At 46.6% G+C, this 16,621-nt stretch overlaps 1 protein-coding gene and 1 long non-coding RNA gene across 2 annotated transcripts in view; one reads left to right on the top strand and one right to left on the bottom strand.

Annotated features, from left to right (window-relative positions):
• LOC125941511 (uncharacterized) overlaps positions 1 to 16,621 on the top strand; it is a 40,707-nt gene that overhangs the window by 14,380 nt on the left and 9,706 nt on the right. The gene's annotated exons all lie outside the window — the stretch shown is intronic.
• LOC119432795 (nucleoredoxin-like protein 2) lies at positions 7,130 to 10,267 on the bottom strand. The gene is made up of 2 exons (XM_037699953.2): positions 10,074 to 10,267; positions 7,130 to 7,361 (listed from the first exon to the last, which is right to left on the bottom strand). The coding sequence occupies exons 1-2, from the start codon at positions 10,229 to 10,231 to the stop codon at positions 7,217 to 7,219; spliced, it is 303 nt and encodes a 100-aa protein (XP_037555881.2). The 5' UTR covers positions 10,232 to 10,267; the 3' UTR covers positions 7,130 to 7,216.

The following is a 16,621-nucleotide window of genomic DNA, read 5'->3' as shown; positions in this document are numbered from 1 at the left end:
CATCTTACGGGAGACCAGAACGAACAAACGGAACTGAGCGCGATCGGTCGAGCTAGCCGACGATACATAGCACGAGCCAATAGATCAGAACCACTTGAGTTATCACCAAGACAAAGGTCTTTACTACTACTGTAAAAGAAAACAAAGTAAAAGAGAAATGCGTAGTGCAATTGACAGTCACTTAAGTATCCTTACGGGATTTGAATGTGAAAGCATAATGACTTCTCCAAGTTGTCACCTTAAAGTAATACTCTGCCTTAGTCCACCTTAATACAAATTGCTCTAATTAATATTTGTACGTGCTTTAATCCACTTTAATCTCCACCTTAATGCAAATTTGGGAGTGTGCCAGGTTGGTTTCTTGGGTGTGGGCCACGGTGTCCGCCGACGCCGTAGCTGTTCACCGTGGGATTTCGCAGCGCGAGCTGCAGCAGGTCCAGCGCCGGGAATGTGACGTCATCACCTACTCACGTGGGTTTTCTTGCCATCGAATGTTAGCGCCGGACGCTTGCCGAATTTTTCGCTTTATGGGGCATATAAGGCTTTCGCCTTCAGAATTGCCGCAGGCAAATTGTATTAGCTGCCTGAGGCCAGTGATTCTCAAATTTTCTGCCGTCAGCTGACCCCTTCACGCTATCACAGGTTAGGTACGCGAGTATATTTAAATGGTGGTGTTAGATGAAGCAGTTTGAAGCAACACATTTCCGGCTACTGCAATTCCTGAGAAACGAAGCCACGCACAAGTACTAGCACACTGCGCATTGCTTAATGAAGCGACAGGGTTTATTGATACAGCAGATATCCAGCTGGAAAGTGGGCTCACGTGCAGATTCCAAGGTTACTTGAATGAAACATTCAGGCGAGAAGTACACATGGCAAAAACATTATCAAGATCGCGAAGCTTGTTCGGATGATCGCGATTGCAGGGGGCGCATAGTCGCTGCTGGTTTCATGCTAACGAAGGAACAGTCGAATGGCGATACATGCTCACAAACATGTCCAATAAGAAGCATCCTACATAGGCTTTCTGAGGAAAGCGGCGACAAAATTGTTCAATAAGTAAAATCTCGCAGGTTATCCAAGAAACCCTACCCTCTCTGGTACGTTTAGTTTGAAAAAAAAAATATGGGGTTTTACGTGCCAAAACCAAGATATGATTATGAGGCACGCTGTGGTGGGGGACTCCTGAATAATTTGGACCTCCTGGGGTTCTTTAACGAGCTCCTAAATCTAACTACACGGGTGTTTTCGCATCTCGCCCCCACCGAAATACGACCGCCGTGGCCGGGATTCCATCCCGCGACCTCGTGCTTAGCAGCCCAGCACCCACGGTGGGTTAGTTTGAAAAAATATGGCGTGCAGAAATCTAGATGTCGTGATGTGAAGACCAGTACTAAAGAGCATGTTATATTCCAATATGATACAGTTCCAGTATCAAGTGATAAACAACCGTCGAACAGGGGAAATGTTGCTGGGGCCAACGTTCCTAGTGGATTCGTCGTCGTCAGGGCAAGTCCGCTTGTCGAAACGTCGGGTGCAGCGACATTCGTTGTTATACCACTGTAAATCACTTCAAGCCTCCATCTTTCTGTGACTCTCCGTTTTGTTTAGTTCCAATCTAGGTGATTTACATGCATATGTCGCTGTCAGCAATCAATTATGACGAAGATGTTTTGTATCAGAAAGCAGGATGCTCACGTGCGGTTCCCTTGAACACTGTTCGAATTGCCAGATATATGCTCCACATCAATCCTCTATTTCCTGCTTTGCATGTGCACTACGTCGAAGAATATCGAAAATGCCTGACAGCTGGTTGGTCACAGAAATCGTGAACTTAGCCGCGGTTCGTCGACCGATTATCAGCGGACCTTGGCAGAACCAAACTGTAAATTATGGCCTCGGGCTGCTCGCATAAAATGAAGTGCTTCCTTCGAGCATTCCTGAAAATCGGAGGTCGTCACGGGACACCAACAAGTTAGTGCTTTGCTGCAGATATCTGCTCTATTGTGATAGTGCCAGTGCTCTCTAACCAGCAAATTAGTTTGCGCCCGCTGTGTTTAACTCAAGCAAAGTTACGTTACGTAAGGCTCGAGGTGCAGAAACCAGAAAGGGTGTATGACGCTTAAACAGAAGCCTTACCTGCTGACGATGTGTAAGACTAATTCCTTGGTGGTCGAGTATATGCTAGTACCGTCGCAAATACACGTCCATCGAGATTGATTCCTGTTTCAGTAATATGCGAAGCGCACTGGTACGCCATATATAATAATGTATGCGTGCATTGCGTCCGACGCCGCGACCCACTTGGAACAAAGCGGTTTTGTCGTAACTAGAAACCGGTTGTTTATGCACTAATAGTGCTATTTTAGGCGCCTATAACAGGCACTAAAGCTACGATTTAGGCCACATATAGACGCCACAAGCGGTTCTTTAGGCATGTATAGGCTCAATGAATAAGAATTTCCGCTGTGCATCTGAGGATCAATTACAGTTTTCTAAGGGACACAATCTACTGAGTCCCGGTTTTGTGAAATTCAGATTATTTGCTCGATAAAACGGAATGCGGCAAGTTGTGTAGGTTGCAAGAATTATCTGAAATCTCGTGTTGACTAGACACCATGAGAAACGTTGTGAAAGCAGTGACGAGGAAGCACCAGGTGAAAATTTTCGGTTTTCTAGTTGTGCCTATCTTCACTTAGTATATTAGTTTCTATGCAGAAAAGGAACACGCTCAACATTAATCGAAGTTAGCGGCACATTAACTTCGGAAAGTTCAGTGGTATGCAGTTTGCCGGCCAGAACCTTTGAGAGTTATTTCAGTATCGAAAACCCGTAAGAGGTCCATTGCGGATGGTCGCGAACATTTACTGAATGTCCAACATGAGCGAAACATTCCAGGTCAGAGTTGCGCCCGAGCATTCAGAACTCTCGGCGACGTTGGCTAAAAACGCGAAGTGAGCGCGCAATTAGTCTACGTCGCCGGGTGGAGAAGTTCGAGCCCTTCTCACAGCTACACTCTTGTTTGCTGTAAATCTGCTAATAACATCCTTTATTCATTTTATAACAGCGCCAAAAAACACGGACAAAGGAGAACACGGGACAGTGCTCGTCCCGTGTTCTACCTTGTCCGTGTTTTTTGGCGCTGTTTTAAAATGAGCGATCTACCCGCTGTGGTTGCTCAGTGGCTATGGTGTTGGGCTGCTGAGCACGAGGTCGCGGGATCGAATCCTGGCCACGGCGGCCGCATTTCGATGGGGGCGAAATGCGAAAACACCCGTGTACTTAGATTTAGGTGCACGTTAAAGAACCCCAGGTGGTCCAAATTTCCGGAGTCCCCCACAACGGCGTGCCTCATAAGCAGAACTAGTTTTGGCACGTACAACCCCATAATAATAAAAAAATTAAAATGAGCGATCTGTCCCAACTATATAGCTCACACCCAAACCCTTCTGAAGAGCCTTTGCACCAGCAAAGTGATTGTTCAACAATCGACTGGGCCTTCGGCCAAGTTCTCCAGCGGGTGTATAGCATTTTAAGCATTATGCTGTGGCAAAATAACGAAAAGAGTATTTTTACTCCTTGAAGCACAATAAATGAGCCGCTAAAATGTTTCTGGACCCACAGTTGGTGCTTATGTATTAAATATGCGCAATAAGGATGTAAGCAAAAAGTCAGCATTTTGCCTCAAGTTTGCTTTATTCAATAGACAACAGCGCCGTGCGTGCTGCCATCTGTTGTCTGCTCCTTGAACGCGCGGTGGCTCTATATCATTCGCGGGGTTTTTGAAGTACGTGCATGCAGTTTTACCGACATCGCCTCACTGTGGTGGTCAATAAATGTTTTGTAGACTTAACAGTGCGGTTTCTTGAGCTCCAACTCCATCGGTCATGTTTTACAGCATTTTCAGCTGCAAGAGAAGAGCAAGTGTTGATATTTCGGTCTCAGTAGTCTGGCGGTATTTACTGTTTGCAACACTTGCAATGTAATTCGCGGTCCTCTCAAAACTAAAGACCCAACTCACAAGTCGAAAATTTTTCACGATTGCTCAAATCGAGCTCGAATCGCTCGACCACTTCGGGAAAGAAGACGTCCAGGGCATATTTGAAGCATGCCAAGAACGCTGGAAGCGCTGTAGGCTGCGGAAGGGATCTATTTCAAAGGTGAAATTTTTTGAATGTACATAACAAATTCCTCCCTCATGACCCCTGCAATTAGCCCATGGCCCTCAGTCCCCAGCGGCTGCGGAGCACCTGACCAAGGCGGCCACCAGACATGCGAAGCGGCTGAGGGTGCTAAGAATCTCTGGGTCCGGACAGGCCGCCACTGGAAACTTAACCTGGCAACGCTCAACACGCGCACCCTATCGAGTGAGGCTAGCCTAGCAGGGCTATTTGAGGAACTATCAGGCATTGGCCTTAGTGAGATTAGAAGACCTGGTGAGGATCATACAGTGCTTAGTAACGGCCACGTCCTCTCCTGCAGAGGTCTTCCAGATAAGAGAGAATACGGGGTAGGATTTCTAATCCATACGGACATAGCGGGTGGCATTGGTGAGTTCTGCAGCATTAATGAGAGGGTAACAGTCGTCGTAATAAAGCTGAATAGGAGGTATAGAATAAAGGTAGTACAAGCCTACATCCCAACCTCCAGTCACGATGATGAAGAAATAGAACAGTTTTATGAAGATGTTGAATTAGCGATGAGAAAGGTGCAAACTCAGTATACTGTAGTCATGGGCGACTTCAATGCAAAAGTGGGGAAAAAGCAGGCTGATGAGCAAGCAGTTGGCAACTACGGCATCGATTCTAGGAACTCTAGAGAAGAGATGTTGGTAGAATTCGCGGAAAGGAATAGGCTCCGAATAATGAATAGCTTCTTCAGGAAGCGTAGCAACAGGAAGTGGACCTGGAAAAGTCCTAAAGGAGTAACAAGAAATGAAATAGATTTCATACTCGCTGCCGATCCAAGCATAGTGCAGGATGTAGAAGTGTTAGGTAAGGTTAAGTGCAGTGACCATAGGTTAGTGAGGTCTAGGATTTCTCTCAATTTGAAGAGAGAGAGAGAGAGAGAGAGTGAAATTAGTCAAGAGGAAACAGGCCAATCTAGACGGCGTATTAGTAAAAGCCGACTAATTCATGCTGTTGCTCGCAAACAATTATGCAGCTTTAGAAGATAAAGATGAAGAAAACATAGAGGTAATGAATGAAACCCTAACTAGGCTGATCGCAGAAGTAGCAATTAAAAATAATGTGGTTTTACGTGCCAAAATCACGATATGATTATGAGGCGCGCCGTAGTGGGGGACTCCGGAATAATTTGGACCACCTGGGGATCTTTAACGTGCACCTAAATCTAAACGGGTGTTTTCGCATTTCGCCCCCATTGAAATGCGGCCGCCGCGTGGCCGGGATTCGACCCCGCGACCTCGTGCTTAGCAGCCCAACACCATAGCCACTAAGCAACCACGGCGGGTTCAGAAGGAGCAATTGAAGTGGGAGGTAAGGCACCAAGGGCAACCAGTAGGTAAGCTCTCCCAAGTACCAAAGGACCTAATAAAGAAATGACAAAACATGAAAGTGTCAAGCTCAAGAGATCAGATTTCGCTGAACTGTCAAAACTGATCAACAAGAGGAAAGTAAGGGCTATTCGAAATTATATCGTGGGAAAGATTGAGGAAGCAGTAAAATATGGACGCAGCAGGAAATCAGTGAGACAAAAACTAGGCATAGGACAAGGCAAGATGTATACACTGAAAGATAAGCAGGGTAATATAATCAGCAATTTCGATGACACAGTAAAAGCAGCGGAAGAATTCTATAATGACCTGTACAGTTCCTAGAGCAGCCAAGCTACTTTAATTCGCAGTATTGATGAGCAGGATACAGAGGGCCCTTCTATAACTAGCGATTAAGTTAGAAGGGCCGTGCAAGGCATGACCAGGGGAAAAGCTACTGGAGAAGATGGAATAACAGTCGATTTAATCAAAGATGGAGATGTCATGCTTGAAAAGCTTGCAGCCTTTATAACCAATATCTCACGACTTTAAGTGTACCAGAGAGCTGGAAGAACGCCAAATACTAATCCACAAGAAGGGAAACGTAGAACACTCGTTTTGTGGCACAGTATGTTTTCTTATGCTTATTATGACTATTCTGGGCTTTGCAGAATGGAAGGCCGCCCTCACTGTTCCCATGTTAATGAAACCACTGAAGGCAAGAGTGTCAAGCAACCTTAGCACTTTCATAACTTTGTCGAGGTAAGCTCAAGAAGATTCTAGTATCCCGAGATCCATGTATGGTAGCTATGTAATAATTTAGAAAGAGGAGGGTGCAAGTGTGGGAGGAATGATTCTATGCACAAATACAATACGCTGCACGATGTTTATGCAAATATTGAGATGTGCCGAAATATTTTGTGGAGATAGGCTAATCAGGAGTACGCCCTCCCCCCTCCCCCTCCCCCCCAAAAAGAAAGAAAAGAATAAAATATTAGTCAGCAATTTTACATAATTGTCAAGATTCTGGAGCTTTCTTTTGCAGCGAACTTTCTCTCGCTCTGTATTCTCAGAGCCAGATTAAGGTAATTTATGTCGAACATAATCCGTGCATAGCAGAACTGCTGCACCACGTCTATGCGACGCTTACAGTGATCACACCGCGCGAGTGCCCGACCACGCCAACGCGCTCCAGACAACATTTCTCCATGTACTTCCCTTCCTCTTGTGACAATGGAGTGCCACCTATAGCTTCCCAAGAGTTAGTAGAACTCCGGGCTCACATGATACTTCAACTTCTAAAGTGCTTCCCCCTTGGTAATCTTTCGGCGACTTCGCTGACTTTCGATGCCTTTGTGTATCTTCCTCAGTCGTTTGATGACGCCTGCGGTCACTGATTATCATATTTCCCATTTTCAGCCTCGCTGTTAAGGTATTCAAAAAATGTTACAGTACCCCCCCCTTTAACGTTTTTTTAACCACGCGACTTCTGTAGCGTAACAGACACTCACCTGTGTGGCCTTGCCAACACCGTGAGGCTGCGTCGCTTCCTTCGCGCGCGCTTTCTTTTCTTTCTGCACAATTGGTAGCTTCACAGATATAATCACGACACAGTATTCGCCATTCGTTTTCCTAGCCGATTCGCTCAAATTCTATCAATAACAGAAGCCAGGGCATTTATTTGACGCGACGCTTCTGCTCGCCTCCATTATCCTTGCACGCTCATATGCAACTGAGCCAGTCCTTGAACGCCCGGCAGCTCTTGGTCTGGACGTCGGGCCTGCCGTTGGCGCACACCAGTGCGCCGTCCGCCTTGAGCACGACCAGCGTCGGTATGCCGGAGACCTTGTACCGGGCCTTGAGAGCGCTGCCAGGGAACACAAGTGAATAGCCTCTGTTTTCACTGCTGAAGTATATGATATATGGGCTGTAGTTAAAAAAATATTACCGCTGACAAGCACAAAAATACAGTCATATACACTGATTGCCTTAAGTACACTGAAGGCTCTACATCTGAAATCCGATTGCCATGACCGTGAGCGGCGTTGGCTAACACTCCCGGGGCTTACCATGAAGACACAGACGAATACCTAAGAAAGCGAACGGGAGGACGGCCATCGCGGTACCTTAATTGGTAAAGCATCGCACGCGTAATGCGGAGGTTGGAAGTTCGACACACACCTGCGTCAAGTGGGCTTTTCAGTCAAATTTAATTTACCTCTTCCTTGGTTTCTTCATGTGGTTGTAAGTATACAATATTATTTTACAGCAATGCTGTTTATGGGTAGGGTTTCGTGGATTTTCCGTGTGCGTAAGCAACAACTCAGGCCCCGCGCGAACGCGCTCGTGCCACTCCTCGCGCGTTCGTCGTCGTCTTCTTCCACAGCTGACTCGTCGACGTGAACGCGCTCGTGCTACTGCTCTCGCGTTCGTCGTAATCTTCTTCCACAGCTGGCTCGTCGGCGTCCCTCGGATATGCCTTTTCAGTAGATTAGTTATCAATAGGCACCATTTTCAAGATCAGTAATTTCCATAGTAGATAATAAAGGTTTTCCCAGAGATTTACCGCTGTGCGACCTGCATTGGCTACGTCTACGTTCACACCGCCCTCTCTTTGTCGGTGTTTCAAGCGCCTTGTGTGTCTAGTTTTCTTTCCTACCACTCTCCTACCGGCGGTGCCGTCTAGTTTTCCCCCGGCTCCTCGGGGCGCTGGCCCCGTCGTCCATGCGAATGTATATATATATATATATATATATATATATATAAACCAAAGACAAGTTGCCGATCTCCATTTTGAATTTCACTTCTCTTCTGTCGTAGTAATGGGGAGGCTGCGTATAGTCCAGACTCCCGAGGAGCAACGCGCTTACGTGCTAAACAGCTTCGCTGGCCATCCACTTTCACAGAGTGTAATGGCTCATGATTTTTTTCTATAACATTATTTTTCGGAGACCGTAAGCAATACAAGACGTGTCCAAAGCGATTCTCGTTCGATGTAGAGACGATACATATTATATAAATGTCGGTACCTGATAATGTATAGCAGAAAAATGAAGTGATATTCTTGGGTGTGCTTAGTAGTGTGCTTCCGGGAAAGAAATGGCTGATTGCTGTGACGGCTACTGTGACAAGCTGCGTGCTTTGCAACACCTACAGATCCCATTGAAACGTTAATAGGGTAGGTTTCGACAGAAATCAAGATGAGCGAATAAAAAACTAAAATAAAAAAAATTGACTGCCTAGCTTGCAGATCGTGCACGCATGATTGTTCTTACGCGTTTTGTCGGTGACCATAAGTCCGCAATAAACCAACGGGACCTGGCGTAATGCGCATTCCTCAAAGGGGCAGTCTAAATCAACTCATACCGATAAAATCGCCCAACTTCGGTTTTCCTTTTCTTTCTTTCTTTTTTTTCCCTTTTTTTTAATTTCGCGCCGAAACCCCAACGCCGGAACGTCAGTGTGACGTCAGTGTGAAGTCGGTCACGTATGGGGTCCGTTCTCAGAACTTCTTAAAAACTTCTCAATACTTCCCAAGTTCAGTATGAGGCTTGTCTAAGTTACATTGTAATCCATCTTTATAGATAAAAAAGACATGACTATTTTATGGATGAGTGTTGCCTACAGGCAACAAACCAGACAAAAAAAAACACCTTTTATTTCTTGTTGAGGTACAGTATTCCGTATGTAGTTTCTGGCTAAATGTATTCGGCCAACACTGAATAATAACGCGTCTCTATAAGCACACTATTAAACAGGCAGCGAGTGTTAATGGTTCGATTACAACAGGAACACAAGAGGAGGAAGAATTTCGGCACGTGGCTCGCCTTCTTTTGAAAGCACGCTCGGAGGAGACAGAACGAGATCCCGAGCAAGATCCTGCGCTACAGTGGCACATTGTTAATGTAAAGGAAGTGTAATGTACGCTTAGGTTGTAAAGGGAGTGTAATGTACAAACACTGCCCGTACTACTTCCGAACGAAGTCATAGGTGGCTCGGGTGAAGCTAGCTTCCAGTGTTCCCTCTGGTGTTTACCCCAACTGCTGTAGAAGTTTCCGCAAAATAGATTTACTTTTAATTGGATGTGTTTTTGTCCGTGTATTTCGCACATTTAGATGCAAAATAAACCTTTCCTTCGGGTATTCATGTTTCTCGTACTTAAAGTGCTAACTAGGCTCAAATATGTGCTGTAAAAGAATGGCATCATGACCATCTGCTGCGGAAATTTTAATGCGGCGTGGCCACCAGTGTTTCGTTGTTGCGTGTTTTCTGGCTTATGGAGCCTCCTGTCACGGTGAGAGCGTTTGTTTGTTTGCTTGCTTGCTTGTTTGCTTGCTTGCTTGTTTGTTTGTTTGTTTGTTTGTTTGTTTCTTGTCTGCTTGCTTGCTTACTGCATAAGCGTAATTTGCTAATACAGATGTACTTATTTTTATATTTCGTGTCCCTTTATCCTGCATGTTACAGAGATTAACGTGGTCAACCACAGTTGCTGTAAATGTGCGTTGTCTTTGAAAGCACTACGTGCGAATTGAAGCGTGTCGGAAAGGGTTCCCAACAAAAGCTTCCCTGCATAACTTACGACTGCAGCCCGTCGCCATAGGGGAGCGTAGGCCAGTCTTCGTGGTCGCTCTTAATGTAGGCGAGCATGTCGTTAGAGCTTTTATCCGATGACACGAAGACTACCTGCGTAGAGGGAGAGACCATCGGCTTTTTCTTCAGTGCCATACGTCTTGACATTGTTTTACGAGTACCATCTGGAAAATAGGAAAGATAATAGTCGGGTACAACTTAAGAAGGCAGGAGAGGCCCCGCCCAGATGACCGAAGTGCGGCAGCCGGTTGCCTCCACGACTAAAGAAATAGTCCCGTTGACGCGACTCGGCTGCAGCTCGAAGCACGGGCTGTCATGTTCTCCGTCGGTGAGGTCACCGGCCGTGCGGCTCATGACGTCAGTCTAGAGTGCGTGCCCATTGGTGGAGGTTCATGTGCATCCGACTTTGAGGAAGAAATGCCTTTGCCTTCTAAAGTTGTACAAGCTATAGATGTTTAGATGATTTTCTTTGGATTGCTTTTATCGCAGAGGAATACATTCAAACATGAATGTGTAGTACTTAGGCAAGCAATTGCGCAAACTAGACTAATTACCTTTTCAACCAAAATAGCCGTGCGACTAGTCCCGATAGATGACCTGAAGCGTGCCATCGGAGTAGCTCATCACTGTTTCCATAATTGCGAAAGCGGGACGCTGCTAATTTTTACAGCGTAATAATTCCGACCATTCTGACGCAGAAACACGAACTGAACAACCGAAGCTGCAGGCGCCCGTTAGTGACGTCACTGCTTGCGTCTCACTGTCGCGCAAGCATGACGCGAGCGAGACCGCGGCGTGATAAGGACGCTCGCTTGATGCTCGCCAACCAGCGAAGCGCAAGAAATGACGTCACTCATGGACATTAAGGGCCTGGTAGATGCGCTCTTAGGCTGTTCAATTTCGCTTTTCTGTGTGATACTGGCCGGGATTCATCATGCTGTAAAAATTATCAGCGTAAAGTTTTCGCGATTCTGGAACCATTTGAATTCTTCGGATGGTACGCTTCGTCTTCCATTGAAATCAATTGCAAGGCTTCTTTTGGTTAGAAAGTGAATTAGGCCAATTTGCATAATTACTTCAGTAATTGCTACATAGAGTCATTTTCCAATGCATGCCTCTGTGATAAAAGCAATTAACATAAAATGATTTAATTATTTCATCTTTCCTGTTTGTAACTATTTTAAAACAATTTCGAACACATTTCGGGAAGCACCCGCAATAGCCATCTTCATACTAATTAGAAAATCTGCCGGTGCCGGGCTGTGTTCTCTACGGTATATTGCAAAGAAACTAGAAAAGATACCTAAATATTCGAATGGCTAAAAATAAACAATTTCAAGGGCATAATTTCTCTATTAAGACGAAGCTTTCCTTGCCTTCGTTCCCGGGGTTTCGCACCCCCTGCTCTCTCGATTTCTCCTCGAGTAAAGCGGGCCGATCACGGAGGATGTGTAAAAGTAAACTTGACCGATACCGGATATCATGTAATCAAAACTGGGTCGATCTCGGAGACAGTGCAATCCGTGGTCGTATGGGTGACGTGGGTGGGTCATGTGGTGGATTCGCTGCGTATCGCGCCACTCTCTTTCCGAATGTATCGCGCGCTCTTCTCCCTGCTTCGTCGCTAAGTCGGTTTACGTAAAAAGCCGCTCTACAAAAATTCTGGCAGATTTCAAGGAAGCCTCTATCGCTGTCGTTGACAACCATGCGGATCGTTCTGACAATAGCCGAAAAGTGTTTCCGCTCCGTACATTTATTGGCCACAATTAGCAGATCTCCCTAGGCGTTGGTACGTCTCAAAACGGCAAAGGGCATTCTATAGGTGCGTCCCACGGGGAAGCCGTTTCATCAACGCCCGGCCAGACGGCGACGGGGCCCGACGTACACTGTGACGCGTAAACAAGGGAGCTCCGACTAGAATCTGGCTGCTTGTTTCAATATGCAAATAAACCTTTTCTTTCGCTCCTACTCCCGGACGTACTCATCCCAATGCCTGGAGGATACCTGGCCCAGACGCTACCCCGAGGCGCAACAGTGTTCGTAAGCGACAAATAGCGATCCGTACTTCGATGGGCAGTCCCTCGTCTTTGGCCTTCCGGTAGGCATCGGCCAGCAGCGGCGTGAAGGTGCGGCACGGCGGGCACCACTGCGCCGCGAAGTACAAGCAGATGAGCCGCTTGTTGCGCAGCGCGCCGTCGGCCGAGATGGTCGTGCCGTCTTTCTTGAGCAGCGACTTGCCCCGGAACAGCTCCATCGGCACGCAGCCACAGCGGAAAGAGCTAGGGAGCAGGGCCGCTGCGGGGAAGACATGGAATAAAATGCGATAGAGCTGCATTCAGACGAATTAAGGCCCGACGTATTTCCCTTCCTATGCATATTCTCTTTTTTTTTTAACCCCCAAAGTCCAGCGTGTCATTCTCTTGCTACGCTGAGTGAGATGTTTCAGAACCTCGATTTCAGCACGAGGAACCCAATGAAAAGCTCACCATAGCGTTCCTGATACTCTGCAACCAATTTTGTTTTGTGGAGAGCCTTGAGACTACCGTAAGGGTCGCACTTTTTTTTTCCACAATTTTTAAGAGTCGCGGCCCTTACACGGGACCGAAACTCTTGGTAAAAATGGCAGCCGGCGACAACTGCGCACCCCGGATTCCCGGATGTACCATTGCATCAGAGGTCAACCTGCAGCTACGGTGGTAGTGCAGCTCTCGCCATCTAGTAGGGACACGTGGAAGTACGCAGCGCGCGAAAATCCATGGATGCGCGAGCGCAGCATCGAGGCTCCTAACGCGATTGCTCCTCTGATGGAATTTTTGTTTTCCAAAACTTGGGCTGCCAAGTTGTGGGTGCGGCCTTTTACACGGGTGCAGCCCTTACACTAGTCTATACGGTAATCAATAATGAATTGCTGTACTATTTCTACTGATGTAACAGTTTCTTTTTTTTTTTTGCACGAATGTACTCTACACGACCATAAATAAAGGCCGTTTTAATTTTTCCCGACGTGAAATGGTGTTTGGGCTTTGTGGGACTACATATCTGGCCGAAGCTGCACACTTGCTCGCCTGCACTGACACGTTACGCTATGCTGAAGAAAGAGAAGTCGGGTTCCGGTTACCTTTCCAGGACAGTCTCAAGAGCGAGCTCCGGAAGCGTTTAGCGCGAAAGACAGGGAGAGATTACATTCACAAGAGTGCGAAGTTGGGCCAGTTGGTTGAGCGAAATTCCGAGAAATAGCGCAGCAACAGGACCAACGAAAGACAGCGCCTGTGTGGTTATTGTCTTTTATTTGTCCGGTTACTGGCGCTGTTTTTCTCGGAAACATTATGATTTACAGAATTGCACGTCTCAAATCTAATCATGCAGGGGCTATATGGGTTGTGGCGTAACTATTTAAATGATCTAGGTTTGCCTAGACCACCATGAGGTTCTAGACAGGCTGTAATTTTCAAATACACGGAAGTTGATTTTTTTTTCTTTCGCCGTCATTCCGAATCTGTATACAGCCGCCGGGAACGGGAATCGAATTCGCGACCTCTCCGCCAGCAGCAGAACGCCATAGCCGCTGATGCCAAGGTGACGGCAGACAGCCTTCAATGAAAAGTACAGAAATCGAGTCTAACCGCATAAGCCCTGAATGCTACCTGACATTGCCAGTGATGGCAGGCGCACACACAATGCACACGCAGGGCTAAACCTTCTTGATCATTCTTGTATCCTCAGTTTCGCTTTCAAAGTGTACGGAGCGAGGCCTCCCCCTCGGCTGGCGTCGTCCCGAGGCTTTCACTACAATCGTGACGACCTGGGACTCCACGGCAACTAGAACGCGCTATTTTTTGCTTCGCTGCCAACAGTTATGCGACTGACCTGCGCACGAAACGGATGAGGCTGAAATCTGGCTGAGTGCTGAAGCAGCTGAGCTCAGTGGACGCTCAGTGCTCCTTCAATCTTCTTCTGCTTCTTCTTCTTGTCAGTACGCCTTGCCACGGTGCCGAGGTAGCAACAACCACAACCCTGTCACCGCTTCACTGTTGCAAGAAAAAAGTCGCAGTTTTGCCCGAACGGCGAAGCGTGAATGCGATAGCAAATTAGTAGACAGCTATACAAAGTAAGGATAGTAGTTTTATTGGGCGTATAAACTTGTAAACATTCGCTTAATTACTGAAGTAACAAGCATAGTGCCACGCGCGCACAAGCAAACATGAACACATCCCACTCGATGTCCGCGCACACTCGTTGTCGAAACGCTGTAGTGAAAAGCGCAACACAAGCAGCGAGCGAATTGAGCTTCGTGCTGCGCCTCGCTTCGACACGAACTAAGTGGTGAGAACACAGTGCACATGAAGCTGAGCGCTCGGTGCACCTAGACTCTGTACTCATCGCAGATCGCTTTCAAGATATATGGACCCGGGCAGCCGCGCCATAAGCATCCACTGCCGGAGTAGAACGCCCCCCGATGCCTTGCGCGCGACGGTGTATGGCGCGCTTCCTCCCTACTCTCCTCCCTTGTGGGCACGAGGTTGAGCCACCATTTAGGACAGCACCCTCGCACGCTTTCACTCGCACATACGGCACGCGGCGACGATGTTATCGCCCTTGGACATTATACGGAACATCACGCCGACGGCGACGGCAAAAAATGCGCCTTGAGTGTCCATATAACTTCTGTCGCAATAAATGAACGTTGCAACTACCTCTTCGAAGTCTTGGCCTGAACTTAAGAAGCCGTTCACTCTTTGGTTTGGCACCTCGACTCTAAGATTAAGTCACAGGGATGGTTGCTCCGCCGTCCAGGAATTTGTTATTGGGACCAGCTGAATGCCCTGTTAGATTTGAATCTCTTTTCTCTCTGTTTTAAAGCGATGATTTCTGTGCCTCTTCTCCCGACTTTCCGGGCGTTGCTGCTGCTGTTGTGGTCTGGCTCGCACCCGCCGCTGCGTTTCTTGCAATGGCGCGCTCGCCTCCGCGGCCGTGTTTCACAGTTTGTGCGTGTGGCACGTGCTGTGCTTCCTTTCATATGCGACAAAAATGCAGGTGCTGGGCTATGGAGGCTGCGTGCTGGGCTGTGATAGCGTAAACATTGCCATCGTCCATTGCCCGAAGAGAGCGCTTGAAGCTGGCGTCTCAACAGCGCGATGGCCACGTATGCAGAAGGAGCACCAAAACACGCGTCACCAAAAATGGCTCCAAAGCGTGCACTGAGCGTCGAGGACACCCAGGCCCGAAGGAAGCGTCGCGCGGAACAGGAACGTCTTTGCTACGTAGCGAAAAGTGGTGCACACCGCGAATTTATTTATTTATTTATTTATTTATTTATTTATTTATTTATTTATTTATTTATTTATTTATGTATTTATTTATTTATTTATTTATTTATGTATTTATTTATTTACAGATACAGCCAGACATTACGCAGGGCTATAGCAGGAGTGCAATACGAACATTTACAAAACTAAGATTTTGTACATTGAAAATTGTACATTGAAACACCAAAAGGGACAATAAATAAAATAAAATAACACCAGGAGGTAACAGCATTAGCCGCTGAAGATAACAGATACAGCGTAAAGTATATTAGTTACAAACAAGGATATCTCCAATGTGTTTTGCGAAGAAATAAATTGATGAGGATGAAGCGGCTTCTTCCGACAGGGAGTTACATTCTTTGATAGCTCTTGGAAAAAAGCTATAATTAAAGCAATCGGTATGAATAACAGGAGGACGAATAAACAATGATTGACGATGTCTACTGGTTTCACCAGAAAGAATTTCAAGAAAGTCTGTATACCTAATATGAACATGATGATGAATTATTAGGTAAAGATATTTAAGTCTTTTCATATTTAGTTCTAGCCTGTAATGTGGGTAGGTCGTGCGGACTCCCCTTCTCAACTATGCGTACAGGCAGATCTGCCTGTGCGCATAGTTGAGAAGGGAGTCCGTCCGCCGATATTTATTGAATATGAATCTGACAGCCAGACGCTGTATTCTTTCGATTTTTGATATATTTATAGCAGTGCAAGGGTCCCAGACAACCTTTGCATATGGGGCTTCTTATGGCGCCAAGTGTCGTGTTTCCTCGTAGCGTAAAGAATAAAGACGACAAAACGTGCCGATGGCTTGCTTGCTGCGGCAGCTGGAGCTTCGGTCGAAGTGAAACAGGCGTACTGCTTGCATGCACGCGTAAAAAAAAAAAAAAATACATGGCCATGCTCCGTACACAACTGTCACTACTCAGCCAACTGGCAATTATAAGTGATTCAGTTGCGCGCCCATGTAAGCATTTACGGGATTCGCGCTGCAGTACCCCTGCGAATGCAATCACACGCAATTTTGAAAAGACAGGCATTTTTTAGGAGCGACCGCGCGTTCTGAATTTGTTAGTGAGCGAATTTCACGTGTAATTTGCGTAGAGTAGAAAAGGAAAGGTAGCTTAACAAGGTCGAGGTCCGAAAAGACCGAGCCCCCCCCCCATTCCTGTTACCTGGATACGCCAAGTAGATCATCTATCCGTAGCATGTGTTAACAGATAATTAC

Source organism: Dermacentor silvarum, chromosome 11, assembly GCF_013339745.2.
Source record: "Dermacentor silvarum isolate Dsil-2018 chromosome 11, BIME_Dsil_1.4, whole genome shotgun sequence".
NCBI classification, from domain to species: domain Eukaryota; kingdom Metazoa; phylum Arthropoda; class Arachnida; order Ixodida; family Ixodidae; genus Dermacentor; species Dermacentor silvarum.
The sequence above is the reverse complement of the archived record's forward strand: the minus strand, read 5'-3'. Positions and strand labels throughout refer to the sequence as shown.

Excerpts from the sequence above, each read along its gene's own strand:
- LOC119432795 (XM_037699953.2), bottom strand. The coding sequence starts at position 10,231 with ATGTCAAGACGTATGGCACTGAAGAAAAAGCCGATGGTCTCTCCCTCT. Across the intron at positions 7,362-10,073 it reads TATGGCGACGGGCTGCAGTC|CGCTCTCAAGGCCCGGTACA; the intron begins GTAAGTTATGCA and ends GTTCCCTGGCAG.